The following is a 27,549-nucleotide window of genomic DNA, read 5'->3' as shown; positions in this document are numbered from 1 at the left end:
CTCCAGCACCGTTCCCTCCATAGATTGGAGAGAGTGAATCATCTTTCACTCTCTCCTGAGAGGGAACAGCCTGTTTTTTTCTTTCCAACCAAAGAAAGAGAGTATACTTTATTGTAAATTTTGTGTTAGGCAGACTATGTTATATTAAGTTATAACATAGTCTACAATAAACTAAATGATATGGTGTACAACTACTACTACTACTACTACTACTACTAGTAGTAGTAGTAGTAATAACTATGATGACAATAGTGATGATAGGACTAATATCACTTATAGTGGCCTAGTACTAAGTTTATTGCATTCTAATATCTAGCTGAGAGTTTGCAGCATTCCCACATTTCCGGAGATGCAGCTTTAAATAAAATACGGAAAACATTACCATATCGGGCACATGTTTTCAAAATAAAGGCATGAAATTGTGTATACATCAGCAAATCACAGGAAGATAACTCATTTTCATTCTAAACCTCTGTAAATAGATGTTTAATTATTCACGGATGTAAAATCACCCACGAACTGCTTTGATCTTTGAAGTTTTCCCGGAATTATTATCTTATTTTGACAGCGGCGAGTCGGCTTTCCCTGAAGACCCACACAACGCTTCTTCGTCAGAGAAGACGCTCTTCTGACGTCACTGAGGCCCGGGGGCGAGCCCGGTCCGCCGCTATATAATCTTCCCTGTTCGATGGTTGCCCACAGCGCACTGAATCAGATAGGAAATATAATAAGTGCACACCGAGTAAACATGGTGAAGATCACTTTCCAGCCAGTTTCGGCGCAGAAGCCTGAAAAAGACATCGATGAAGACAAGATCATTATACCTCAGGTTGGCGTGAGTCTGCACACTTTTGTTTTTCTTTGTGGCGTCTTGTGTCTTGTGTCTCCCTGGTTGGACATCGATTGTTAGTTTAGTTTATCTTTATTTTACCTTATTTTACACGTCTATCCATGCATCATCGTATCACTTCATAGTATTTATGCTGGCAATGCATCATCGATGCAAGTATGCAAACCAGCGTACAGATATGCCAAGATCGTAAATGTTTTTAATATAACCTCGACGCAACCTAAGGGTAAAACATCCCTAAAACATCATAATTTACTGCATATGATACGCCAGACTGCAGAAATGTTACAATAACGCGGGAGAAAAGTCTTATCCTACCATGGGGCTGTTGTAATGACGTCACCTTGTTTAGCCCCCTCTGGGGCAGACTGCAGATGGGTGTCCTCTGTTCACCTTCAGTGTATTAAGATACCTTCACCGTGATGTGCTTCACTGAGAGGCATGAAGAAACAACTTCATTTCTCTCAACCTATCTGCATTTTATTTATTTTTTTTGTTAGAGAAATGTGCATTATGGAACCCTGAAGATTAAAGAAACATTAAATCAGTAACCAGGTTAATCTCTAAAGGCACTGCAACCTTTTGTTTTGTCAAAGCTGCATAAAAACAAATCTGGTCTTTGTATAGCTGACTATAGGTCAGCACCCCGTTATGTTAAATATTAATTTGGGTTTGCTTTAAGATTAAATAGGTGTTAGATTAGGAATAGGAACTGTAAATAATGTTGTAACGTTTAAATCTGCATCAAACTTGGCTTAAAAGTTGGTAGACAGACAAAGCAATTTGTTGTTCACGTAATGAAACTGTTCACTTTGTGTGATAATGGTAACTGTAAATTGGAATTGTGGAATTTCTTAAATCTGAATTAAATTTTTGTATCAGAAACGTCACAGAAATAACTTTTTCTAGCTTCCTTTCTAAGCTCCTTTTGATCTCTTGGAATAAATTAGATATCTGGCACACAACGTGCAACTGACCAAGCCCCTGAGCTCCCTATAATAATGAATAAAGCACTGCACACAATAAAATATTACTTGATAACACATCTGTCATCTCTGCAAACACCTTTCACCTGTCAGTTACGTCAAGAGAAGAATAAGACACCAGATCGGCTTGACGTCAGAACCAAGTGTGTGGAGATCTATTAATATGTCCGCTTTTTCTTGAGGGACTCCTGCTCTTGTTTTGTCTCCCACTCATGGCATTAGTTGACTGCAAATATGGATTGTGGAAGTAGGCCTCTAAGAATAGACCTAGACAACCATGTGCCAGCATCTTCGTCAGAGCCTGGTACAATCTGTTCTCACTGCTTCCGTTCTCCATAGCAACAGTCATAGGGAGAGGCAGCAGATTGACTGAGAGACTGTGGGTGAGAACCTGACATGTCTTAATGCAGTCTGTCATACATCTACCGGATCCTTATCCCTTGCTAACGACTTAGCCTCCTGTCAGAATTAACTGTCAGTATGGAATTTATTTTAACACATGGCATTGATGATGCTGCAGCCATAAATACTCTATTCCAGAATTAGATTTTGAAGAATTTCAAGTTAATCCTACCAAAGTTTCTGCTGAGCAGCTTTCTAGTTGAAATTGAAGGTCTGCTTGTCTCAGCTGCTGCATCAAACATCAAATGAAAAAGTCACTGCATTCTTGAATATATTTTTCACAATCTGTATTTTTCTTTAAAACATGAACATTTGTCGCGTCCTTTAATCAAACTGTTTGTCTCTTTTACAGGAGCAGTTGGGTCTTCCTGGCAAACCGAAGAAGCCTTTTCCAACCGGGCTCTGCTGCATCACCCTTGGCCTGGTCGTCTTCATGTCAGGGCTAGTGCTAGCCTCTATTTTTGTGTATCGCTACTACTATATACCTCAGGTTAGTTCATGCTTCCAATCCTTCATAATATATACTGAAACCAGTGGTTGAAAAAAATGTAATGACCAAAAAAAATAGCAAAGGGTTGGGAACCAATTCACAGTTAATCAATTAATACAGAAGTTTAGTTCTTTCAAATATGGGAACACTTTTTAATAACTATAGAGAGACCCTAGAAATATGATATCGGTATATAAGTAAACAATGTATTATAGTTCACAATCCCATAGCAACCGCAATGTTAGCATGGCTGTAGATTTGTTTGTCATTCATTCATGGACAGATGAATTCAGCTGAGAATTCCTACTAGAGCTAGTCAAGACTTAGCCACTGGAGGTTTCTAGAATTCCTTACCAACACGCTATTTAATTAGCTAAAACAATGAGTGTTTTGTTTTGTTTTTTGGCACGCCTGAAACCTTGGTGTGAATCCAACAATACATGAAGCATGAATTTAATATGGGGAAAAAAATAAGTTGTTGAGTACCAGCACCAGTAACCGATGTCTGCATGGTATTGATCTAAAGGCAAACAGGACCCAACCCTTCTAACTCTGCTCTTTCGCGTCCCTGTAGCAAATCCCAGAAGACAGCTTGTTTCACTGCCGGGTGGTGTATGAGGACTCCATGTACGCTCCTCTGAGGGGCTGGCAAGAACTGGAGGAGAATGTTGGAATCTTCCTTGACGACAACTATGAGCAGATCAGTGTACCTGTGCCACACTTTGGAGGCAGCGACCCTGCTGATATCATACATGACTTTCAGAGGGTAGGTTAAGGCATCTCTTTCTTTACTGGTTAATTAAAGTGGGTCATTTCACCTCCCGTTATAACCTTTTTTTTAATCTATTACAGGGTCTAACAGCTTATCACGACATTGCTTTGGATAAATGCTACATCACTGAGCTCAACACAACCTTGGTGATGCCCCCAAGAAATCTTTGGGAACTGCTTGTCAATGTCAAGGTGAGTTAGTGTCTGCTGTTGATGTAAATGGTGCAACTGCTGGGAGTGCATTGTTGGAGGGGAATGACTGTCTGAAATTAGGTTGGCATCTTCCCATATTCTGTCTGCAGTGTTTCTTCCAGAAACACATAGACTGACTGATTCATTTGTGTGTTTTTGCTACAGAGAGGGACGTACCTTCCTCAGACTTACATCATACAGGAGGAGATGATGGTGACAGGGAGGGTGAGGAACATGAGACAGCTGGGCCCATTTATCCACAGACTCTGCTATGGCAAAGAAACCTATCGCCTCAGACGCCGCAACCAGTATCGACGTGAGTACATGTCTTCTCAGGAAATGTGAGATGCTAAGTAATGAGTGGTCAGTGCAAAGTCACTTCGGCTGATATAATGCCCTCTGTCACTTTAACTCTTGTGGGAGTCATGTGAACTGCTTGAGCTACTACACCCAAAGTACTCCTCTGGTGAGACACACGGAAATCTGGTGTGTGGAGGAGTAGACATAGAACAATTGAACAAGCTAAAGGCAAATACAACCACAGCCAAATAAGGACTTCCTAGTAAACACTTACGATGTGTGTGTCTGACGTATAAAATCCTCCTTTGACTACTTGGCAGCATGATTTTCATGTCAAAATGTGTGGGGGCACAGCTTGGGAACTTCCTGCTATGTGAGTCTCTCGCAGTGCAGAAGCTACATCCACACACTACGGGGGAGGTAGTGATGCTTATGAGTAATATCATCATCACTGTTGCCTTGACTTGAGCCAGAGCCCAAGAAATGATGAAAGAAACTTCCCTTGCGTACATATATGGACTGGATTTCCAGGAATCACCAGCATTTATGAAAGACGGGTGCCTATTGGCTAAGCAGCAGTAATGCAAAACCTTTATTTCAGCAGTGAACAGGATATCTAAGTGTGTCTTCTTTTTTCTCACAGGTATCGAGAGGCGTGAGACGAGGAAGTGTCACAGCATTCGTCACTTCGAGAACACTTTTGTGGTTGAGACTGTAATCTGTGACAGGGTGTAAACCAGAGGCAGAAATCACAGCCACTCAGCTCTGAAGCCAATTTCAAACCATACCTCTTGAATTTTTTCAGCTTGTAACTGCACTTTAAGAGCAAGTGTTTGTCCAACAGTTTTAGTTAAGGTTTTAATGTTAGTTTTTGTTTGTTTGTAAATTTCCCTTTCACTGTTCACTTTCAATGTCTTTTTTTATTAAAACAGTCCATGTATCCATGTATATGGATGATGTTATAAATGTGTTTTGGATATATCTGTAGCTTGTCCTATTGTGTATTAGATGTTGATGTGTGTCAGTTTGTGATATTTTCCTCACAAGTTTATTTTTTTGTCTTAGACTTTCTATTGACTTAAGTATCCAAGTGCACTGTTTTTTGTGATAAAGATGCTGCTTGCACTGCACTCAAGCTAATGTTTATTCCTTTGTTGTGATTTTGATTTGTTTTAAATGTGAGAAAAATGGCAAAACATACCTCATGTAGTTTATTTGCTAGTTTTTATCATTAATGAATGGTGTATATAAACTGATTGTTCCTAAGCAATATATACTGTAAATTATTTTGAACATACTGTAACATTCATAGATTTTTATCTGAAATCAAACTGTCTCGTGAACATCACTTCATGGTTTGTTTCTTTATTTCCATTGGTACCACACTTTAGTTACTCCATAGATATAATGGCTTTAGACTGTAAATAGTAGAAATTTAGAGGAGCAGAAGGAACCAAAGTCTGCCGTCAGTGATGCTATGCTTAGTGTTAAGGATATTTGAAATATTTAGAACGGTTTTTAATGTAGATGATAACAAAGACTAAAACTATTTTTTTTCTTGCTACTCCTCCTCTTCATTTTAATTTTCCTGTTGTCCTTAGATCTTGTCATTTCCAAATACTCCATATCTTTGTGTTATTATCACTAAAAGATTTTGTCCCTCCCTGAAAAATGCTTGGGTTCCCTGTTTGCTGTCTAACCTAGAGCAAATAAGACTGCTGAGAAAAAGCGATGATATTGCGCTCGTATTTCATCATCTCAGATACCTTATATTGTTGTACAGTTGATTTATCTTGTAATATCTCACTGCTTTAAGAACAAATGAATAAAAAAGAAATTGTTTTCAGTGTCGCTTAATTTTAACTTAAATTTAAGCTTACTTTATTAATTCCCCAAGGGGAAATTATCTTTACACTCACATCCTTATACAGTGAGATGTTAGACGTGCTTACATATACATCCCAGTGTCAGCTCACACTCCAAAGATGGCTGGGCGGGAGCGGGAATCGAACCGCAGATCTCTGATCAAGCAGTTAAGCCTTTCAGTCTGTCAGTCAGTCATCAGATTACCACCGCTATATCCACCCCAGCGGGTCACGGGGAGCCGGAACCTATCTCGGCGGCATAGGACGTGAGGCGGGGGGACACTCCGGGCACGACACCAGTGCATTAAGCATTTCAGTTAAGCTTATATGAACCATCAAATTATGGTGCGTTGAATCATTTGGACATTAAACAATAACATACTGTATCAACACAGTAAGAGAGATGCAAAGAGCATTTTTGTCCTTCGTGAACATCCTGACAAACGAGTTGCAATGATAAAAATACAAACTTTAAATCTGTTCTATGGCTTCATAAAAACCAACGTACTTATAGAAAAAAGTTTTTAGAGAATAGTGAGTGACAAGTGTAAGCAAATCATATCGGAACTCAACAAGAGTCTCATGCAAAATGAAAGACACGAGTTATGGAAGTAAAAGAAAATATAAAATATATAATCTGTGGCATAACAGAGCATTGCACTGGTTATTTACAGTAATATCCAGAATATACAGTAAATCCCCTAACAGGAACATCTTCCACATTTATGACAGGGCGATACAAGGGCGATACATGTTATCATGTAAACAAAAAATTATAAACATTTTAATCAATAAAAGCTGGATTGATGGAGGTTTAAAAAAATTGAGCATCTTTAAAGCTACATTTAAGTTTTGACCCATTCCTCCCCTATGCGATAAGATAAAAATTATTAATGTGTTAATGAAAGCATATTGCAAAAAACAAAAAAATGTAAAAAACTATACACAAAGTTTGTCATGGTGGTGATGACTCAAGGATATTATTAATACAGTTATTATAATAATTGATAATAATAATAATAATAATTCAAAGGTAAAGGTAACATTCATTCATTCATTTTTTCAACCCACTTCATTAGGTCATGAGGCGGGGAAACCCCGGGCGAGACGCCAGCATTCCTATGGTCAATTTGGGACCTGCCAACTAACCTGAAGCACATGTTTTTGGAGGTGGGAGGAAGCCGGAGAACCCGGGGAGAGAACCCAGGCAGACACGGGGAGAATATGAAAACGGAACCTCCTTGCTGTACGGCGACAGCGCTACCCACTGCGCCACTGTGCCACCCTGTAGAGGTAACTTGTTTCATTATTATCAAGTAATATTGAAGGTAAAAATTCTAAAACAAGTATGTAATGTGCGAAATTAAAAAAATATACCAAAATAGTATTGTATATACCAAAATGTATACTAACTGATGAAGTTTTTGAAAATCAATTGCCAGACAGTAATTAAATGAGTATTCCTAGATGATAATATATTGATTATATACAATTATATTTGTACTAGCAGGAACCCATGGAAATTCCGCAGTAAAACAATAATATCAGACCTCATAACAAACATATGAAAAGACTAAATAGCTACCTTGTTCTGTGGAGCAAGATATATATTAAATAAAAATGGTAAAATGCTTATTGGTTGATAAGCTTTAACCCACTGAATGTATAGCATACCTTTTGTTTACTCCACCTTTCTTTTTCTTGGTGATTTTCCTTTTGTGCTTGGCTTTCATTGGATCTGGCTAAGTAGTACTTCTCTTTTTGTGATGCAATCCTTTCCTCTCTTTCAGTCGGAGTTTCACTCAGAATTTGTTGCCATTTTCTGTGTCGTTCCTGCTGTTTAGACTCTTTTCTCAAAAAGATCAAAATTGTTGCAACAGTTATGACACTCTAAAATTATGTTAACTGGGAATTCCATGTATACTTATTTCTTCTCCTAACAAAGCAGATGCCTTACGCCATATTGTTCACGTGATTTATTCTGGCAGATGCGCCATGATTGGTTGGGTGCTTGTTTGACAGGTAATGGGTGGAGTTCGTGACAGCGTGACAGCGTGAGACTTTTTCCAGTGAGCTTATTCAAATATGTAGGTGGGGAAATGTTTCATTATCAAAACTGGATGACGCTTTTGTAACATTACTGATCATAATTTATTCATGAATATGTATAATAAAAAATTTCTATTGTAAATTAAACTTAATTTATTATTATTTAGTTTCATATTTAGTTTAATATTACCTGCAGCTTAAGTCATTTGCATGCTTTAATTGGGATAATATAAATCTCCATTTTGAAATGTATTTGAATTATTTTTAAATTTTCTCATTTTATGAAGTATAATCTGTTTTTTTGCAGTGGTGATCGATGTTAAATTGCTGAAGGTGGATTTTGCCTGACATGAGGCTTTCAGAATGACGTTTATATATATTGGACTTGTCATCTTGAAAAGCACAACCGACTGCGAATAGCCCTGCATGGAGTTAGATGTCTGAAGTGTACAGTTTGAAAATGAATTGTAACACACAAGAGCTTCTTCACTCATCCTCACTGTTCAGCCGTACGTCTGAATGACCTCAGAAGCTTGTCTTCTCAGAATGAGATTTGTTCTGATCTTTGAGGTTGAACAAGTGCCCGCTGGCTCACTATCACTGGATCTTATATTTTATCATTGTTTACTTGATTTTCTCTGTACTTCCCCCCATGTTGTCACTTATTCCACACTTGCCAGACGGTTACGGAACCAACAGACACCCTTTTTCATTTCCACTGCTCTAAGGTTCAAGAAGCAGCTAACAACAGCCATCTGAGAACAGATTTAATTTGAAACTGTCCTCTGTTCAGACTTCCGAAATGCTGAAGGTAGCTCTTCTTTGGCTAATGGCCGACAGCTTAAAGTTGTTCCTGGTACTCCTCACCTCACGGGCAATGAAGTAGTAGCACAGAGCGTCCAGGCAGCAGGTGATGTTGGACAGACACATGGTTAACTGTATGAACAGGCTGATGCGGCTCTTGGTACTGCAGTCCTGAATCACTTCTTGGCGTACCTGGAACAAAGAACAAAGAAACATCATTGTTACATTTGAATTTGATAACACTTGCCCTGTCACTCCTCCCTGTATGTTATTATCAAATGTTTTTCCAAATGTCTTTGAAAACTTTCAGTCTCTACAATAAAGATTTTATTCCAAACAATGTCTCTTGCACCCACCATTTACTTTATAAAACACCACTAAGATGAAGACTTTTTCTTGTTGAAACCATTTGTTATTAAACTTTTGTACTGGAATGTATTCTGACGAAAAGGAGGTGCTTAGCCCCTACAATGTTAGTGGTGGGTTTTTTTTGTTTATTCCAAGGCTCTATAATATAATGATCCTTCAAAATGGTACACAGCAATATTTTATACTAAAATATAATAAAATGTCATTCACTATCTACTGCTTAAAATAGTTTCTTTCATAGTTGGTTTATATTTGAAAATTCAACAGAGATCAGCACAACAAAAAGCCTACTGGATTGACATTTTCAAACTAAAGCAGGTATGAAGTTGTTATTGCTCTTCCTGTTTTTGGTTATGGAATATTTCACAATTTTTTGTAGTTAAGGCAAAGTCAGCGCTTCTGATTTTATTTAAAAAAACAAAGCAGTTATTCTTTGTGCACAATTCTGCATTATTAGTGTGATTGAGAGTGTATTTTCTGTTTATCGTGATAAGATTTAGTACACATTTTCATTGATACACATATTATTTATGAACTTTTCAAAAAGACTTCTCATAAAATTTATACAATTTCCTCCGGGATTAATAAAGTATCTATCTATCTATCTATCTATCTATCTATCTATCTATCTATCTATCTATCTATCTATCTATCTATCTATCTATCTATCTATCTATCTATCTATCTATCTATCTATCTATCTATCTATCTATCTATCTATCTATCTATCTATCTATCTATCTATCTATCTATCTATCTATCTATCTATCTATCTATCTATCTAAAATTGTTAGTAAGGAAACTAAGTTACAACGTTTTGCTCATACTGAGTTTGATCTCACCAGGAACTGAAGAAAAATGGCCAGGTGACTAGGCGTGAAAGGTATCAGGAAGGCAGCCAGACTGCTGTAGATTATCTTGACACAGGCCCGACTCTGCAGGCTGTGCTGGCCGGACTGCTGAAGTGCCCAAATGGTCCGGGAAGAACAGTAAACCACGACCAGGGTGGGACCCAGGAACCCAAACACCTGTAGACAGATAATCACTGGAGGGCTCCAACCATTCTGTGAAAAATGGTGGAAGCAGTGGAAGTCTTTGTGCCCACTCTCCCTAAAGCGAACAATGGTGGGGATGACTGCTATCAGCACCAGCGCCCAGACCCCTATGCAGGTTCCCAGAGATGCTCTGAGTGAGCGCATTTGCTTGGCTTTAAAGGGATGACAGATAGCCAACCAACGATCTGCAGCTATGCACATGATGGTGTAGATGCTGCCATATATTCCAATGAAGTAGAAGCTTTCCAGGACTGAACAGAGAGGTTGGAGGTGGGCAGGCCAGAGGTTGTTGGAAGCATGCATTTTGAATGGAAGAGGAAAAAGAAGGAGTAGGTCCATCAGAGCCAGGCTGGTCATATAAATACTCGACTCTGTCCATTTTTGCAGGAATGCACAGAACACAAACAAGGCTGTAGCGTTGAGAATCAGACCAGAGATGAATATGGGAATGTAGATGACCAGCTCCAAGTATTTCATGAGGTGGTCAACAGCTTCAAAAGAGCAATTGCTGGTCATGGTGTCTCTTGCCAAAATGGGAAAATAGTTTGATTGGATTTAATTTCAGCAGCTGTAAATTATTTTTTAAAAAGTCCTTTTATTCTTCCATTACGCTTTTTAAGGTACATGGTTGTGGTAAGACACTAAAAAACTTCACAGCATAGGTTTCTGTAGGTGTGAATTGCTGCTTTTATCTGATTTCTGAAAAACAAACAAAATTATTTATCAGTTTAAATTAATTTGTTCCCCATTTACGCTATGCATATTTCAACATCCATCACTGTGCTTTTTGATGTACCCATTTGTTTTTCAAGTTTGGTATAGATTTAATCTGGATCTGGAGCTTTTTCGTGTTACACTAGTTGTAACAAACAAACAAACAAGCAAACAAGACAGCAAACAAACAAACAAACAAACAAAGAAACAAAACAAACAGCAGACAAATAAACATATACCAGTAGTCCCAGATGTTTAGTGTTGGTTCCTTAATGTGATCAAGACAGTTTATAAAATTAATAATTTAAATAACGTTGTTTCCTTATATGCATCTCCTCACTTTGAGTATTGACAATAAAACTAATTACAACTATTTAAATGTTTAAAAACAAGTATTGCTTGTTTTAGTTGATTATTACCATAAACTGAAGTCATTCATTTGTTTAACCTGACTCAGTTAAACAATTTAAATATATTGTACAGTTGAAAAGTGAGTCATAGTCATGTTCTTACCTCATGTACGCCAGTGTGAGCTTTCAGTTGTCTGTCTGACAAACTGTGTTACACTAGACACAGTTCTGCTTTCTCTGCCTTTATCATTTCATCACCACTTCCTGAGTGCCACACATAATGCCTATGTGTTCAGATGTGTCTTTTATTTAAAATTAAAGGAGCCCTACATGACAATTCATACAATTCTTTAAAGGCATAACTACAAGGAAAAAACACCACCACCATGTCAGGGTTAGGGTTGTATAAATCAAATACAAATTAATCTTTTACATAATGATACTGTGGGTGATGAGGCTGTTGGGAAAACCCATCCTTTTGCAGATATTTGTTTTTGAATCACTTTATTAGTTGAAATGATCACCTAAAGTGAAAATCCAGAGTATGACCAGTGCCAGGATTCATCTTCTGGGAGCCACAAGAATTAAGCTTAGTCCGTTGAACAATAATTTTTGAGTTAATGTCCAATCTGGACCAATGTGAGTCATGACAGAATGCCAAACAATGACAACCTCTATCATGGCTGAAGATTATCTCAAAGACATGATCAAATGAAATAAAGTCAGTAACTTGTAAGTAACTGCAGTTTCTCAGATCTCTAACCACTGTTTATGGATTTGTGTAAACTCAGACAGGAATATCTATGAATTCACATAGCTTGCAATTGTAAACTGCATGTCTTGGTGGAGGCCTTTGCTCAGTGCTATGTTGCTGGAACAGTTAATGGTTATAACGGTTATCTATCTTGAAAAGATAGATCAGAATAAAAGGCTTGATTAAGTGGATTTATGTTCTTATTTGCATTATCCTTTATGGTCAAAGACTAATCTGTTCATAGTTTTTCCCCATGTGCTATATTTTGATTTCCATGCACGAATTGCAGGTTGTTTGTACCAGTATTCGTCTAAGTGTGTCAGTCAGAGGTGGAAAGTCAAAGTCTTCAAAGATGTTATACTTTTGGAACCCGCTGAGGCTGATTTAGACAGAGATTATGGTTAGTGGTTTCCTGGTTTCAGATGATGACACATTGGTATGGAAAAACACCTACATTCTTGCCCCTTTATTTAAACGAAGTTTAAGTTTTTTTTTTTAAAAAAGGACAAATTAATTTGTGCTTGGCTTCAATAAAGTTTTTGAAAGGTTTAGGATATGTAAATGTAGCATGTTACTTTCGTTTGTGTTTTTCTGGAAGTGAAAATGAAACTGCTGACCAATGAGCAATGGATGTAAACATAAATCTTTAATTAATTCTTCTGCTTTTTAGTTCACATTTTTTCCCATACAATTGCCTTTTTCAAAAAAAAATTTTGATTACTTTTTTTTTTACAATTAACATACTGCATGCTGTATGGCATATGATTTTTTGGATTTATTGATTCACCTTATATTATTAAAAAAATTGTTTGGTAAACAACAATAAAAAACGTAACATATCTTGATTATATTCACTGAAGCCTTTTAAAGCTATTTTCTCCTGATTTTGACACGATAAACATTTGTAATTGTGAAAATACAAATTTCAAATCTTATAAGATGGAAAACTTCAGAAATTATTTTGTCACAAGGTAAAATATGTGGACAGTAAGTGGACAATTACAGTGTTTACAGGAGTGAAGCTGTACATAGTCAGTCAAGGGACCCGCCACAATCTCTTATCTCTTAGCGCCACAGAGACTTATCTTTATAAAAAAAGACAAGGAGCGAGTTAAGAGAGGTAAAACACACACACACACACACACACACACACACACACACACACACACACACACACACACACACACACACACACACACACACACACACGAGTAGATGGGATTTATTGACTCTAGGAGGTGGTGAACTTCCTGAGTGTAATGACGATGAGGGCAAGGAGGACAGACGCTCCCAGGAAGACTGCTATAACAATGGCTGTGATGGCCCCGGGTCCCAGCACCCCTGCACACACAGAAAGTGATGTACAGTAGTTTTTATTCAAAGACATAAAAATTACATAAATTTGATGGCTCTGAAAGGTGAACCTTAAGTCCATCTTTTACCTTCCTCCTCATCTATGGTGAAGGAGTGTGTGGTGTCCTCGTAGTCAAAGGTGAAGGGCTGCTCCGTCATGTACTGGAAAGGGTCTTTGGTGGTTAGGTCACTTGGTGACTCTCCAGACAGGGTGTCCTGATTGTCCCTGGCCGTAGATGCAGGGTCTGCAACAGTCTCTGCAAACCAAGAAGTGACTTAAAGCCAAACACTGATGAAGATTGCCTGCTGTGTGCTGTTGACTTACTCTATGTTTTCTTAAGGCAATAATTTCACTCATGTGGGATGCTGTGCTAACGGCTCTATATGACTTTTCTCTGGACACTGAAAGCTCTGGGATGCAGAGCTGCATGCATGTCCCTGTTTTGACTTCAACAGCCTCTCTCTGTCTTGCTGGGTAAACCTCTCAGCCCTGGGCACAAGGATCTCTTTGTTGTGGATGAAAATTCTGTCAGTTTGGGCTACATGTAGCCTTTCCTTAAGTTTTGCTTTTAACAGCTACAGGATGCCTATCTATTGTCCCAAAAAGCATCTTCAAAACATGGTTTGCTTTATGATCTCAGTGAAGTAGTAGTTGGACAAGTAATGTGTAAGAGGGCAGGGTTTTTAATTCCCATGAAGCTCCAATACTGCAGAATGTACTGTTCTTCTTGCCTCTGCCAATCGATCATTCTTTTTCCACCCAAAACTGTCCTTTGACATTCTCTTGCTGAACCTGAAGTGTCTTGAGACTTTTTACATTTATACAGTAGCCAGAAATAAAAACAAAACTCTTTTTAAGCCATATTTCTTGTTCCTAACAAAAAATCTAGAGTCAAGGTTCAGGAAGCAGAAGGTTAAAGCAATCTGCTGTCCTAATTTTAAATGAATGGCTGCGCAGTTTTTTCAAAGAAAAAGGAGAAACGTTTGATCATTGCAGCACCTGATAACTCCTCACATGCAAGCCCACCTAATCACTGAAACAGTTTTCCATGCTGACTTTTCTTCATTCATGTCAAAAAGGATTCATGTTATTCTTTTTCAGAGAAGAAAGCATGACATTATTAAGAAATTAGTGCATCTGAATTAATCTCGTCTTCTTAGTCTGCTATGTCATATTTTAAACTCTGTGAGCATTCTGATCCCGCTGTGATGACTCTGTCGTGTGCAGCGTCCTGTCCTGTCGCTGGCTGGAGGTTTGGAGGCCCAGGCCTCCGGCCAGCTTAGCCATCAATGAGGCCTTCAGCAGAGGGCACAAAAGGCAACTTGTGCGGTCATGGAAGGAGACTGGCTACAACCAGTAACAACCGGCCAGGCCCAAACCAGGCAGCGGCTGTGGATGTCAAACAAACTTGTTTATTAAATAGTCTCTGTGTGCAAAAGGTTGTGCCTCCAGGACAGCTTGATTTTTCATTTCAGTCATTCATCATCAAATACTCGCTTCATCTGCTATCACAGGTCGCGGGGTGCTGGAGCATAACTGAGGGCATGAAGCAGGGTACAGTCTGGGCACGACGCCAGAGCACCACGGAGCCAAGCTTGATTTAATAACGCAAAAAAAATAACAATGTTTTTTGTTGGTGCCTGCTTCCACACACTTGGGTTTTCTCAAGCTTGAAATTTCCTTTTAATGTAAATAACAAAAATGAAACCCCAAGAAACAACATCAATCTCAACTTGTAGCTACAGTCACTATATCGGTTGTTTCCAGCGTTTGCTGTCCGAACCTAAAACCCCGAGAGCTTGAGCAGCAACAAACTTGTTAGTTATTATAAACACAGTTCTGTTTCAGCACTATGAATCCCATCTTATATAGCTATTAATCACTGTGTCTATCTTTATCTATTACTTTTATCTATTACTGCCATTTATCCATTTTATTTTAGTACCTTTTATGTTGGTGTCCATCACTCGACAAATATCCATTATTTACATGTGTACAGGCCAGGGCTTTGAACCGGTTCATGGAACGAAAACGAAAACTGGAAACTTTTGGTATTTTGGCAGGAACGAAAGCAAAACCGAAAACTTTGTATTTTTTAATGTTCCGGAACAGAATCGGAACAGAAAATAATTGTAAACCGGTTAATACCGTTTTTTTTTTTTGTTCTTCAAAAAAATATTTGACCACTTCCTGTCATTCACTGGACGCGGGATGAGAGCGGAGAGAAATAGCGGCTGTCAGCAGCAGTTAAGAAAAGGGAGGTTTCCCAGTCACAATCTAATCATAACAGGTAAACACTGCAGTATGTCAATCTGAAAAATGTATGATTTAGACATTAACTCATTGGCTGCAGTCATTTTCAGAGCAGTGTGTTCCTGCACTGCCAGCGCTTTGTAGTAATATTGAGCTATGGGAGAAGCACAATGAAGATCTGTTGTTCAGCAATAAATGACATGGAAGTTATTCTTGTCTTATTTCATGCAGTGTCTAAGTAGGAGGCACAACTGACATAAAGCAGAGGTGTAATGCTGTGGTACTGTTTACTGTAGGGTAGGGATGTATCTATAATTATAGACTATAGTATATAAACTAATTACTTTAGTTGCTAATTAAATTTAAAAGGCCTGAAGTTACCGTATTTTGCGCACCATTCAGCTCATTGTATAAAGAGGCGCAATCTAAATAACGGAGTTTATTTCTGTACTTTAACCGGACACAAAGCACACATTATTGGTCGGTACATGCTAGCTAACGGAAGCAAAAAGGTGACTGTGGTTGGACTGTGTTGTACTACATATTAAAATTTCTAAAAATACACTTACATTATTTTTTAAATATATTTTTGTTTCTTTATTTTTTGATAAATCTTTGCTAAGTCCTTCGAAGTCCTCATCTTCGGTCTGCATTGAATAGCTCACCAATGTCACCATCGTTAACCGTCACGTTTCCGGGTGGCTGTCCGGTAATAATGCAGGCTTTAGAGAAACATCGGACAAAAGTCGAAGCAGACACGTTAGTCCAGGCATCCGCAATGCACGCACACATTGTGGGGGTGTAACTCGTGGTGTAACTCGCTCGACACTGCCTCCCAGTCCTGGTAAACGTGTGTTCACGTCTCTCATCCATCGCTCCACGACACACGCAGCTTAATTTTAAAGGCTCTGTTTACACCGATGTCCAGCGGTTGGAGTTCTTTCGTTAATCCTCCAGGATGATGACAAGCTCCGAATTCAGCCGCTTGACGTGGTTTTTGACAGAAGCGGTGGTGAGGGCGTGCATGGAGTCACAGATCAAGAGAGATGGCGAAGCGTGAAAAAAGCCCCCCGGTCTCTTTACGTGAACCGGAACAACCGGAACTGATCGCCTGGAGTTTACGTGTTGTGTTGTAAGCGATTCTCTTCGCTGACGTCATTGCCGGGGGTCTTTAGCCAAACAAATGTGGTTAACGGCATACCTGCAGTACAGTACCGGCATATACTATGCTATACCGGTACCTACCGGAGGTGTGCCGGACGTAGCCACGCGTCATGTTCTTTAATTGGTCCATCGCTGCCGATGTACGTAGTGACGTAATATGTCCTATGTCGGTGGACAATGGCCGATCTGGCAGAGCACTGACTAAAATCAAACAAAAACATTTGTACACATAAGACGCTTAATGTTAAAAGGCGCATTGTTGATTTTTGAGGAATTTTAAAGCTTTTAATCGCGTCTTATGGTGCGCAAAATACGGCGCCTACATATTTGTATTTAACCGGTTCAGGAACTTAATTTTTTTGTTCTAACCGGTTCAGGAACGTCATTTTATGGGTGGAACGCAAAACCGGAAACGTTATAATTCCGTTTCTGTTCGGAACGAACGGAATGGCAAAAAATTCTGGTTCAAAGCCCTGGTACAGGCCCTTCTTGCGTGTATGCATGCTCCAGCCTATATGTGTGTTTATATAATATCAAGTTTCGCTTTCGTCCTCATTGAGGATCAATAAAACGACTTTTACTAAGTTTATAATGTTCATCCTGATAATTACTATAAGTAAACTAATTAAACAAAAAAATTGCTCTACACTTGTGTATTATATTCTAAACTGTCAGTCAGTCATCTTCTAACCCGCTTAATCCGCTAACACGGGTCACGGGGAGCCGGTGCCTATCCCGGCAGTCTCAGGGCGTGAGGCGGGGGACACTCCGGGCACGACGCCAGTGCACCACGGAGTCTAAACTGTATCTGTTACTTTTAGTTCACAAATTTTACTGCTTCTACTCCCTATGCCTTCAGCTAAACTGCATCAGCTGTTCATTTCAGTTATTTATTTCTTATTTCTTATTTTATTTATTTGTTATTATTTATTTATTCATTATTTATGTTATGTATTATTATTATTATATTATTATGTATTTATTTTATGTATTACATGTATTATTCATGTATCATGAATTTGTGTATCATGTATTTGTGAAATAAATATCCTATTTATTTCATGTATTAGATGGATAGGATCAGGAATGAGTACATCAGAGGGACAGCACATGTTAGAAGTTTTGGAGATAAAGTCAGAGAGGCCAGACTGAGATGGTTTGGACATGTCCAGAGGAGAGATAGTGCTGCTCTGATGCTGTTCTTGTCTTCCTTTGATTTCTTTTCCACCCAACCGGTCGAGGCGGATGGCCGTCCAAAAGAGTCTGGGTCCTGCCCGGAGTTTCTTCCTCATGGAGGGAGTTTTTCCCCGCCACTGTCGCTTATGCTTGCCTTGTGGGTTCAGTTGGGTTTCTCTGTCTGTTAGAGCGCTTTGAAATGTCTGCTGTCATGATTAAGCGCTATATAAATAAAACTTGATTCATTGATTGAATATATTGGTAGAAGGATGCTGAGTTTTGAGCTGCCAGGCAGGAGGCCTAGAGGAAGACCAAAGAGGAGGTCTATGGATGTAGTGAAAGAGGACATGAAGGTAGTTGGTGTGAGAGAAGAGGATGCAAAAGACAGGGTTAGATGGAGGCAATTGATTTGCTGTGGCGACCCCTGAAGGGAAAAGCCGAAAGGAAAAGAAGAAGGATATTTATTTCATGTATTACGTTAACTTATCTCTTTGTCAATCAGGTTTATGTGAATTTAAGTAGGAGCAGAAGGACTTGTCACACCAAGTTTTATATCCTATTTTGTCTTATTTAATCTTGCTTTCTTTCATGCATATATGGACTTTTATTTTACAAGATTCACAATGTTTTTTTATTTTTTTCAGTTAAGGTTATTTATACGTAGCAGTTTTCCACTAATCACCTGGTAGCTACAGAAGTAGAATGTAGTAGTAGTAGAATTCTCATATCTCTTTTTGGGAAAAGCTTACACTGAGTTATAATTTGTTAAGATGTGACTCCATGTGTCAATCAGGAACCCTCCATCTCTATCCGTGAGCACTTACAGGCAGACTGTAGGGAAGGCTGACTGTTGATGCTAAAAACACATAGGGTCATTTGTTGGTGGCTCAGGCATCTCCAGTCAGGATTTCACACCAGCCAGTTAGATTACAAAGTGTGCAAACCCGTGTGTGTGAAAAACAACCAGGCAAAGCATTGGACTGCTGGTTTGTATCACTCCTTAACTTCCAGAGGTGGCGGCTTCATTTCTCATGGGAGAATATCTGACAAATGATATCTTTACCATGCAACAAGAAGAATATGGACCCTTTTCTGCATTGCGGGACAAGTCTCTGTATCTCATATTGAATTGCATCAAACATTTTGAGAAAGTTGAATGAGAGAATGTGAGTAATTATCACACTCACTTTGTTTCCTTTAGGGGTCAACCTTCGGGACTGGATGTCACACTAAGATTAATCACTTGGTTGGCTGATCAGAATAATTTACAGACGTTAACATTATTTGTTTTAGCATCAGATTAGAACATAGCAGCTTATTCTGTTTAAAGACATCAATAACAGGAGATATATTTTTGAAGGTATAGACAAATTACAGAGCCTCTATCTTAGAAACCTGTTATTTCCATCCCGGTTAATAGAGAATATCCTTTAAGCTATTTTTTCCCCCCTCAGAAGACAGAGAGAACATTGTCAACTTGCTCCATAGCTGTCATTCCCATTGCTCATTTGACATCTACACTGTGACTTCTGGGCCTCAGAGCTGTGCTATTTTGCTTAGAGATGACTTTTCAGTTGATTTGAGAGTAAAGGTGGAATATAGCATTTGACAGCATTAGTGATAGGCTAATGTCTTAATCTCTCAACTCTTAAATATGACAAATAAATGATATGATGGATCTAAATGCTTTCTATTGTACAAAAAAGGACCACAACTTAAGTGAAAATTGTTGACCTGCTTCTTATAAATAACTCCAACAGTTCTCTACATGTATGTAATAAATGCCAAACATAGTTTCATCGCAAAGACTCACTTCTACTTCATAGCTCAAGTGTTCAGTGTCATTTGAACAGCATGGCATGATGAATGCAGGCGAGTCATCCTGTTTGTCAAAGAGCAGCTTTCATAGTTTCAGACCCTCCACAAATACATCATTTACATCAAGTGGCAGACTCACAAATGCACCCCTGTGAATGTGAGTTGAAAATAGGAAAAAACGACACACAGACAGACGTCTTTGATGTCTACACAGGGCAAAATTACTCCCCATTATTTAAGTACAAGGGCAAATGAAAACATTAAATGTTCATACAAAAACAAACACCTTTAACTAATGACTTTGTCAATATTAAGAACATGTGGTTGTGTGGTTCAAAAAATGTCGGCAAATATTTAAGAGTTTGAATACTACTTTATATATCATCTGACATAAAAATGGATAGATTCTTCTAACACGCCTAAGGGGCCACACATAGGTAATGTTGTATACCTAGCAACTGTCCTAGAGAAATGACTTAAACACATCAAAAGAAGATTTACCTGTGTGTGCAAGAGTCGCCAAGAGGCTGAGGAGCACCAAGAGAAGTAACCTACAGATGCTGCTGCAGTGAACCATGGTGGCTGTGAACAACAAGAAGAGTCTCCAAAAGCCCCTTGACTGACTTCAGATGAGTAACTAAACTTGGAGAGAAGCAGGAGGGGAATGCAGGAGAGCACAGGAGGGGGAGAGGTAGGCAATTGAGGGCATGAGAGAAGGGGTGGGACTAGGTGGGCACAAGACAGTTTGGATGGACAGTGTGGACTTTGTAAGCACATCATAGCAGGGCACACCCACTCCAAACTCATATAGTCACTTAGTTGGGTGTGGGGTGTAAACATTCAGGAGCCACTGACCACGACTCTGCTGGAGATATTTACACCTTAACTGCACATGGAAATTTTTAAGCGTTAGTCAAAACATAAAGATGGTAGCACTGGAGATGTCTAGAAACTAGGCCGAAACTGGTCAACTGTCAATAATGCATCAGTAGATTGGATGTAATTAGCTCATGTAGCAGGATGGAAGTATTCATTGCTCCACGCATTGACGCATTGACACATGTGGCGGGCGTCACTGATGGACATTCATTGAGGTGAGCCGGGCATAAAAGCCACAGCCCCTCTTGCTGTGCTTACTCTTGCTCCCCCTGGCACATCACTTCCATGTCAGAGGTTGGCTGCCTCAACAGTGACTGCTTATGCGCCGTTCCATGCTGTTTATATGTGCTCCAGTGTCTGGCTGCAACAAGTATTTTCTCACAAGCCCGATGGTGGCCGTGTGGAGCCCGCTCACGCCCTCCCTCATATGTGTGCGAGTCTGCATTGGTTAAAAGGTAACCCTGCAATCAACTGACCAAAGCCACTGATGCTTTGTGTCACCGGCTGCATACTGTGCTGACTTCACAAGTCACTGTGCCCAGGCAGAGAAACCCAACAGAACTCTCCAGAGCATGCATAAGTGACAGTGGCGGGGAAAACTCCCTCATTTTTCTCCAATGAGGGAGTTTTTCCCCGCTGCTGTCGCTTATGCAAACTCCGGGCACGACCCCGACACTGGTGGGCGGCCATCTGCTTTGACCGGTTGGGTGGAAAAGAAATACAATTAAGATAAGGACAGGGCAAGAGAAAGAGAGAGACAGAGAGAGAGAATGGCCGACTCTCTCTGGCAGATATGCCAGATAGTTTGGAGATTTGATGAAGGCGCTGAAGCGGGGATTCTATTCTATTCTATTCTATTCTATTTTATTCTATTCTATTCTATGACTGTATGATGGCACAGAGGAAGAAGAGGAAGCAGGACCCCAACCGATGGTTAAATGAGGGGTGATACTGGTGGAATTAGAGGAGCAGGTCCACAGCAGCTGGACAGATGAGGGGTGAACCTGAGAAAACCTGTGAGGACATACAGTAGAGCACAGAGACTCCAGGGAAGAAGTTGAGTCAGTAAGGTGTGAAAGGAGACTTGAAGAGAAAGGTCGGAGAAGAGGGCTAACAGTGGGTGAGAGAGAAGGAGGAAAGAGGAGCTCAGCAACTCTTGATGTTGAGTCTCCAACAGTGTAGGTCTGTAAGAAAAAGAACTTAGCAGCCTAAGCCACTTTAATTGTAAATTTTCTGAAAAGGAAACATTTTAAGTCTAGTCTTAATAATGAGAGGGTGTCTGCCTCCCAAACTGAAGTAGGGAGGTGGTTCCACAACAGAGGGGCTTGATAGCTAAAGGCTTTAGCTCCTGTCCTACTTTTTTAGATTCTAGGAACCACCAGTAGGTCTGTATGTTGACAGCATAGTGCTCCAGATGGATTATATAGAACTAAAAGCTCCTTCAGATAGCTCGGTGCCTGAAGGGCTTTGTAAATGAGGAAGAATATTTTAAAATCTATCCAAGCTTTCACAGGAAGCCAGTGCAGAGAGGCCAACACAGGATAAATATGGTCCAGGTTAGAACACGGGCAGCAGCATTCTGGATCAGTTGGATGTGTCTTCAATGACTTTTTGGGTGATTGAGTTACAATAATCCAGTCTGGAAGTGATGAAAGCATGGATTAATTTCTCAAAGTCAGCTTTATTGTCAAATGTACCATATACTGTATGCACGACATACAGCACATATAAAATTGCAGTCCTCTCAGACCTGCGGTCAACAGGCAGTACAACAGGCAGTACAACACACGCAGTACAACTCAGGGCAGTACAACAGGCAGCACAACATAGGCAATACAACAGACAGGACAACACAGGCAGTACAAAAGGCAGTACAACACAGGCAGTACAACAGACAGTACAACACAAAGTATAAGACGAAACACAAAGGGATGGTAAACATCTCTATACACTCTCTAGTCCCATAGGGGAAGTGATGTTTGATCACTAGTTGACGGGGGGGGTAGTCATGTGCTGTGGGCGAGGGGTGGGGCAGGGCAGGGTGTCGGTAAGGTTCAAGGCTGTGGCAGGGGGCAGAGCAGGGAGGGAATTGAGCCTCCTGCCTGCGTGGTGAAAGAAACTGTCCTTGAGCCTGCTGGTTTTGGCCCTCAGACTGCAGTCTCCTACCTGATGGCAGCAGGCTGAAAAGGCTGTGAGAGGGATGGGTGGGATCATCTGCAATTCTGATGGCTTTGTGGGTGAGGCGGGTGTTATAAGAGTCTGTAAGGGAAGGGAGAGAGACACCTGTGATCTTTTCAGGATCTCTCACAATGCCCCGCAGACTCTTGTGGCAGAAACGGTGCAGGCGCCGTACCATGCAGTGATGTAGCTGGTCAAGATGCTCTCGATAGTGCCTCTGTAGAAGGTCAGCATGATGGCGGGTGGGGCTCTTGCTCTCCTCAATCTCCGAAGGAAGTAGAGGCGCTGTTGGGCTTTTTTGGCCAGTGATACAGTGTTGCGGCCCCAGGACAGGTCCTCGGTGATGTGCACACCTAGGAACTTGGTGCTTTTCACCCTTTCCACAGCAGCACCGTTGGTGGTTAGTGGAGCATGCTAGGTGCATGCTCTCCTGAAGTCCATAGCAATCTCCTTTGTCTTCTCCACATTTAGATGGAGACTGACCCACCACAGTTGTGTCATCTGCAAACTTTATGATCAGGTTGGAGCTGGAAGTTGGTGTGCAGTCGTAGGTCAGCAGAGTGAAGAGGATGGGGCTCAGTACACATCCTTGGGGGGCTCCCGTGTTCAGCGTGATGGTGCTGGAGGTGTTGCTACCGACTCAAACTGCCTATGGTCTCCCTGTCAGAAAGTCAAGCAGCCAGTTGCACATGGAGGTGTTGGGTCCAAGCTGGTCTAGTTTATGGATGAGCTGCTGGGGGATGATTGTGTTGAATGCTGAGCTGAAGTCAATGAACAGCATTCTGGCCTTGTAGTCTTTGGTCTCCAGGTGGGTGAGGGTTGAGTGTAGGGTAGTGGAGATGGCGTCATCAGTCGAGAGGTTGGACCGGTAAGCAAATTGAAAAGGGTCCAGGGTAGGCATGACTAGATGCTCGAAGCACTTCATGACTATGGGAGTGAGAGCAACCGTTGAAGCAGCATGGTGGCGATTTCTTCGGGACTTGGATGATGGTGGTGGCTTTGAGGCAGGTGGGGACAACATCCTGGCTCAGGGATGTTGAAGATGTCTGTGAAGACATCTGTGAGCTCGTCAGCACAGTCTCTCAGGATATGACCAGGAAGGAATGTTGTCGGGACCTGGGGCTTTCTGTGCGTTGGTCCTTCTGAGGACTTGCCTCACGCTGTCCGGAGAAAGTGAATGCCTGGTCGCCAGGAGGGGGTGGAGTCTACTGTGCCGGGATGCTGTTGTCTGCCTCAAAGCGTGCAAAGACGTCATTTAGATTATTCAGCAGAGTGGTGGAGCGGTCGCAGAACTGCGAAAGGGGCTTGTAGTCCGTAATGGACTGAATCCCTCGCCACAGGTTCCTGGTGTCTCTGCTGGTGTCTCTGTCTCTTCCAATTTAAGATATGCCTGATTTTAGCAATGTTACAGAGATGGAAAAAGGCCGTTCTAGAAAACTGTTTTGTATGTGTTTAAAAAACAGATCCTGATCAAAATTGACACCTAGATTCCTCACAGTAGTTTTGGCCTCAAAAGTGATGCCATCCAAGGCGATTACATCACTGGACACTTCATCCTTATTTTGGGCCGAGCACATTAACCTCAGTTTTATCAGAATTTAGATGCAAAATCTAATACACTTCTGTAGTTTGCCCACGTGACTGGCTTCATCAACTTTAATTGATAGGTACAATTACAAATCATCAGGATAGCAATGGAAGTTTATAGAGTGTTTCCTTATCAAATTACCTAGAGGAAGCATGTATAAAATGAACAATATTGTACCAAGAACCCAGCCTTGAAGAACTCTATAACTAACTGCGGTGGACTGGGAGGAGTCGTTGTTAATGTCAGTTAGATAGGACTTAAACCACATTGGTGCCGATCCCTTATTACCAATCGTTTTGTCCATTTGTTTCAATATAGGTAGTCATCGACTTACGACCGCGATTGGTCCCGACAGATAGGTCGTAATTCGACTTGGTCGACTCTTAAATTGACTCTTAAGTAAAAATTCAATCCAGCAGCGCTGGTGCTTGGCTGTGGGTCGTCCGGATCGTCAGCTGGGGCAGCGCGTGGGTTGGTGGGAGCGGGAGACGATCTTTTCATAATCATTGTGAGCTTTGTCTGAATTGTTCGTTTCTGTTTCTCCTCATAAATTTCACAATATGGACGGAAAGCGTTGTTTGCCATCCATTCCTTGCAAATTTTTGTATGTTCTATGTCCATTTCTTCAAAGTATGCACGGAGTTTATTTAACAGGGAAAAGCCTTCTGACAAGCCTTTGGTGGTGAACATTTTTTCTGTTTCCTCCTCTTCTTTCTCTGCTTCTCTTCTCTCTTCTTCTTCCACTCTTTCTTCTTCCAGCGCGATCAGTTCTTCATACAGCGCGATCATTCGTAAGTTCTCCAAGGAGAGGTTTTTTGCCAGTTTCACCATTTTCTCCCGAATCTGATCAAGTTCTTCATCACTTTCAAATCCAGCAGAAGAGTTCACGTAACGCTTGACAGTTTTTCCAAACGCCATTCATACATTTCTCCGTCACAGCCTCCTAAGCAGCCCAGCCCATCAGTAGTGGGCTGGGCTATTGATCTCACGGTGTGACTGAACAGGGTGTGTGCGGCGTGGTGACTGAAGAGAGCGCGGGAGTCTCAGAGCGTGAGTACTGTGGCTGGAGGGAATGCCCGCGTTACACGGACATTGTGGTCGTAAAGTCGGTCGGTCGTAAGTTGCATAGGTCGTAAGTCGACGACTACCTGTAGAATATTGTGGTCGATTGTGTCGATTGTGCGCTAAGATCCAAGAGAACCAGTATAAAAACAGATCCTCTGTCTGAAGCGGTTAGTAGGTCGTTGCTAACCCTGACAAGTGCCATTTCCGTACTATGATGTTCCCTAAAACCTGACAGAAATTCTAAAATAAACTGTTGGATTTAAGGAAATCACATAACTGATTAGTGACTATTTTATCCAAGATCTTTGATAAGAATGGGAGATTTCATATGGGTCGATAATCCTTTAGAACAGCAGGGTCAAGGTTAGGTTTTTTGAGAAGTGGATTGATTATAGCTACTTTAAAGGGTACAAATCCTGTTGATAATGACAGGCTAATTATTTTAAGGAAGTGGCTGCTAAGTAAAGGTAAAGCTTCTTTGATGAGCTTTGATGGAATGGAATCTAACAGACAGGAGACTATTTTAACCAGCTGACTACTCTGTGTTGCAGAAAAGACATCCAGAGCACCAAAAGGTTCAAGAGTCAAATGTGTGTTTTCCAGATATAAGGGATCTAAAGAAGGACTAGAGTTGGAGGAGGACAGGACACTATTAATTTTGTCTCTGACGAGCAGGATCTTATATTATTGAAAAATAATCATAAAATCATTGCTGTGGAGACTTAGGCAAGGCTAGTACGCACCGTGGTTCTTAGTAAGTCTGGATGCAGTACTGAGCAAGAATCTATGGTTGTTTTTGTTTTCCTCTATTAATGATGAATAATAGGCATCTCTAGCAGAACTAAGTGCCTTCCTGTATTTATGTACAATATCTTGCCACACTGGATGGTGTTCTCCTAGTGTAGTAGAACGCCATTTCCTCTCAAGTTTTCAAGTATGCTGCTGTAGCTGGTGGGTATGGGAATTAAACTAAGGACCTCACATCCCCTGTTTTATAGTCTTATTTTTTAGTGGAGCAATCAAATTTAAATCAGTGAGACAAACGGGAAAAAGGCTTCAATTTGCTGGTGAGCATAAAGACTGGACTCTGGAGCAATGGAAGAAGGTCATGTGGTCTGATGAATCAAGATTTACCCTGTTCCAGACTGATTGGTGCATCAGCATAAGAAGAGAGGCAGATGATGCGATGTACCCATACCCATCATGCCTAGTGCCTACTGTACCAGCCCTTGGGGGCAGTGTTATGATCTGGGGTTGCTACAGTTGATCAGGTCCCAGGTTCAGCAACAGAATGTGCTCAAAGATGAGTCAGCTGATTACCCGAATTGCTAAATGACCAGGTTATTCCATCAATGGATTTTTTTCTTCCCTGATGGCAGGTGCATATTCCATGATGACAATGCCAGGATCCATTTGGCTCAAATTGTTCATTCACTTTGTGGTATAATTTTATTTTTCTATACTTATCTTAATATGTTACAATACTGTAACTGTCAGTATTTGGAACCCCTTTTCTGGTCATGAGTAGAAGGAACCTGTGTGTCCTTGTTGTTGGACAATAATTCCCTGGGTGGCATTGTCATGTGTGGGACACAAGTTAAGATGCTGAGCACCCTATCACCCTGTATTGTTTTAATATTTTTTATTATTTGAGTTTATTATTTTGTGGGTTCATATTCTGTTCATATGCAATGTCAAATTTAGTATTTCAGTAAAATAATGCATGGGTACAATGGGCAGAGCTCACATTGGCACTTAGGGCAGCCAGGTGACCCAGTACGTCCGTATGGGGAACTGTTTGTCTTCTATGATGACCAGCACCACGGGGGCGCCACAGGGGACCGTGCTCTCCCCCATTCTCTTCACCCTCTACACATCGGACTTCAAGCACAACTCGGATACATGCCACATACAGAAGTACTCCAATGACTCTGCAATTGTGGCATGTATCCGGGAGGGTGATGAGGGGGAGTACAGGGCATTGGTGGCTGACTTCGTGGAGTGGTGCCAACAGAACCAGCTCCAGCTCATCGTCTCCAAGACGTAGGAGATGGTGCTGGGTTTCCGGCGGGCACCTCCCTCTCCACAGCCAGTGATCATCGAGGGCAGTGAGGTGGAGGTGG

The 27,549-nt window shown here is 40.7% G+C and overlaps 3 protein-coding genes across 4 annotated transcripts; 1 reads left to right on the top strand and 2 right to left on the bottom strand.

Moving 5' to 3' along the window:
* Positions 1–634: 634 nt before the first annotated feature.
* Positions 635–5,833, top strand: itm2cb (integral membrane protein 2Cb). 2 transcript variants are annotated; one of them, XM_068340424.1, is made up of 6 exons: positions 635–829; positions 2,591–2,728; positions 3,303–3,494; positions 3,581–3,691; positions 3,857–4,007; positions 4,635–5,833. In XM_068340424.1, the coding sequence occupies exons 1-6, from the start codon at positions 689–691 to the stop codon at positions 4,724–4,726; spliced, it is 825 nt and encodes a 274-aa protein (XP_068196525.1). In that variant the 5' UTR covers positions 635–688; the 3' UTR covers positions 4,727–5,833. The 2 variants fall into 2 exon arrangements, with proteins under 2 accessions (XP_068196525.1, XP_068196524.1); XM_068340423.1 differs by having other exon boundaries at positions 635–835.
* A 2,269-nt stretch (positions 5,834–8,102) lies between these two features.
* On the bottom strand, positions 8,103–10,824 carry LOC137612611 (G-protein coupled receptor 55). Its single transcript, XM_068341225.1, has 2 exons — positions 9,921–10,824; positions 8,103–8,901 (listed from the first exon to the last, which is right to left on the bottom strand). Exons 1-2 carry the CDS (start codon positions 10,647–10,649, stop codon positions 8,695–8,697), a joined length of 936 nt encoding a protein of 311 aa, XP_068197326.1. The 5' UTR covers positions 10,650–10,824; the 3' UTR covers positions 8,103–8,694.
* A 1,765-nt stretch (positions 10,825–12,589) lies between these two features.
* snorc (secondary ossification center associated regulator of chondrocyte maturation) lies at positions 12,590–20,395 on the bottom strand. Its single transcript, XM_068341283.1, has 3 exons — positions 20,218–20,395; positions 13,394–13,561; positions 12,590–13,292 (listed from the first exon to the last, which is right to left on the bottom strand). The coding sequence occupies exons 1-3, from the start codon at positions 20,291–20,293 to the stop codon at positions 13,183–13,185; spliced, it is 354 nt and encodes a 117-aa protein (XP_068197384.1). The 5' UTR covers positions 20,294–20,395; the 3' UTR covers positions 12,590–13,182.
* Positions 20,396–27,549: the final 7,154 nt, after the last annotated feature.

Source organism: Antennarius striatus, chromosome 18 (assembly GCF_040054535.1).
Source record: "Antennarius striatus isolate MH-2024 chromosome 18, ASM4005453v1, whole genome shotgun sequence".
Classification (NCBI taxonomy): Eukaryota; Metazoa; Chordata; class Actinopteri; order Lophiiformes; family Antennariidae; genus Antennarius; species Antennarius striatus.
This window is presented reverse-complemented; position numbering and strand designations above follow the sequence as displayed.